The sequence below is a fragment of the Pygoscelis adeliae genome, unplaced genomic scaffold (assembly GCF_000699105.1).
Source record: "Pygoscelis adeliae isolate BGI_AS28 unplaced genomic scaffold, ASM69910v1 Scaffold294, whole genome shotgun sequence".
NCBI classification, from domain to species: domain Eukaryota; kingdom Metazoa; phylum Chordata; class Aves; order Sphenisciformes; family Spheniscidae; genus Pygoscelis; species Pygoscelis adeliae.
In genome coordinates, this window is record NW_008824722.1 from 28927 (window position 1) to 30228 (window position 1302).

At 58.1% G+C, this 1302-nt stretch overlaps 1 protein-coding gene across 1 annotated transcript; it reads right to left on the reverse strand.

Annotated features, from left to right (window-relative positions):
- Positions 1–324: 324 nt before the first annotated feature.
- LOC103916299 (metal transporter CNNM2) lies at positions 325–1275 on the reverse strand. The gene has a single exon (XM_009323272.1). The coding sequence runs from the start codon at positions 1246–1248 to the stop codon at positions 325–327; it is 924 nt and encodes a 307-aa protein (XP_009321547.1). The 5' UTR covers positions 1249–1275.
- Positions 1276–1302: the final 27 nt, after the last annotated feature.

Below are 1302 nucleotides of genomic sequence, written 5' to 3' on the forward strand. Positions count from 1 at the left end.
CCGTCAGCGGTTCTCACTATAATGGACAGATGAGTGGAAAAAGCAAGAAAGAAAACAACCTTGCTTGGCACCATGCCCACACACACATCCCAGTGCAGTGGGGAAAAGAGGTCGGGGGCACATACCAGCTGCGTATCAGCTTTCTGGCCCAGAGAACGGGCAGATCTGGCAGATGCCTAAACACAGGCCACTCTCTGTCCTGAATGCACCCTCCCAAACCCCTCCGCGAGCAGAAACCCGAGAGGACCGCTCTGCAGAGCTCCCTTGCCTTCCCGGCCAGCTCGCCGTAGGAAGGTAGATGCTCACCGCCACCAAGCAGCACGCCTACGCCCCCGCCACAGACACGAGCCCACCTTTCTTGAACTCCTCCAGCATGGCATCAAGCTTGGTGTCGTTGAAGACAAAGTGCAGCGGATGGTTGTAGAAGCGGGTGATGGTCTTGAGCGGAGTGCAGTCATCGGGGTCCACAAAAGCCAGGTCCTTAACAAAGAGCAGGTCCACGATGTTGGAGCGGTCACCCTCGAAAACGGGGATGCGGGTATAACCGCTCTCCATGATCTCAGACATAGTGTTGAAGTCGAGCACAGCCTCCGCAGCGATCATGAAGCAGTCTCGGAGGGGAGTCATCACGTCCTCCACCGTCTTGGTGCGCAGCTCCAGGGCTCCTTGGATAATGTTGAGCTCCTCCTTGACTAGATCATTATAAGGGTCGGTGACCCGCAGCATCTCCAACAACTTCTCACGGTTATAGACCGTGCCGATCTCCTGGCCCAGGACACAGTCCAGCAATTTGCTGACAGGGTAGGAGGCCGGGAAGGTCATCATCATGAAAAACTTGGTGAGGAAGATGGTGTTGGCGCCCACGGCCAGGCCGTGCCGAGAGCAAATGGCCTGCGGCACGATCTCGCCGAAGATGACGATACCGATGGTGGAGACCACCACGGCCACCAGCCCGGAGCCAGCGTTGTCGTCCAACAGGATGGTAAGCGTGGTGTTGACCAGGACGTTGCCCAGCAGGAGGGAGCAGAGCAGGTAGTTGCCCTGGCGCCGCACTGGCTCGATGCGCTTGGCATAGTTCTTCTCTTTGTCTGTGCCACAGTTCTGCACAATGCGCAGCTCCATGGGGTCCAGGGCCATGAGGCCCAGGTTGAGGCCGCTGAACATGCCTGAGAGGCAGAGGAGGAGCGAGATGAAGATGACCTGCAGCCAGAAGGGCAGCAAGAACTTCTTCTCCTCGCCCACAATCATCTTGGTGTCCTCGCCGTCGTGGTAGATCCAGGTGGTCTCGCCCCAGGGTGGGGG

Excerpts from the sequence above, each read along its gene's own strand:
- LOC103916299 (XM_009323272.1), bottom strand. The coding sequence starts at position 1,248 with ATGATTGTGGGCGAGGAGAAGAAGTTCTTGCTGCCCTTCTGGCTGCAG.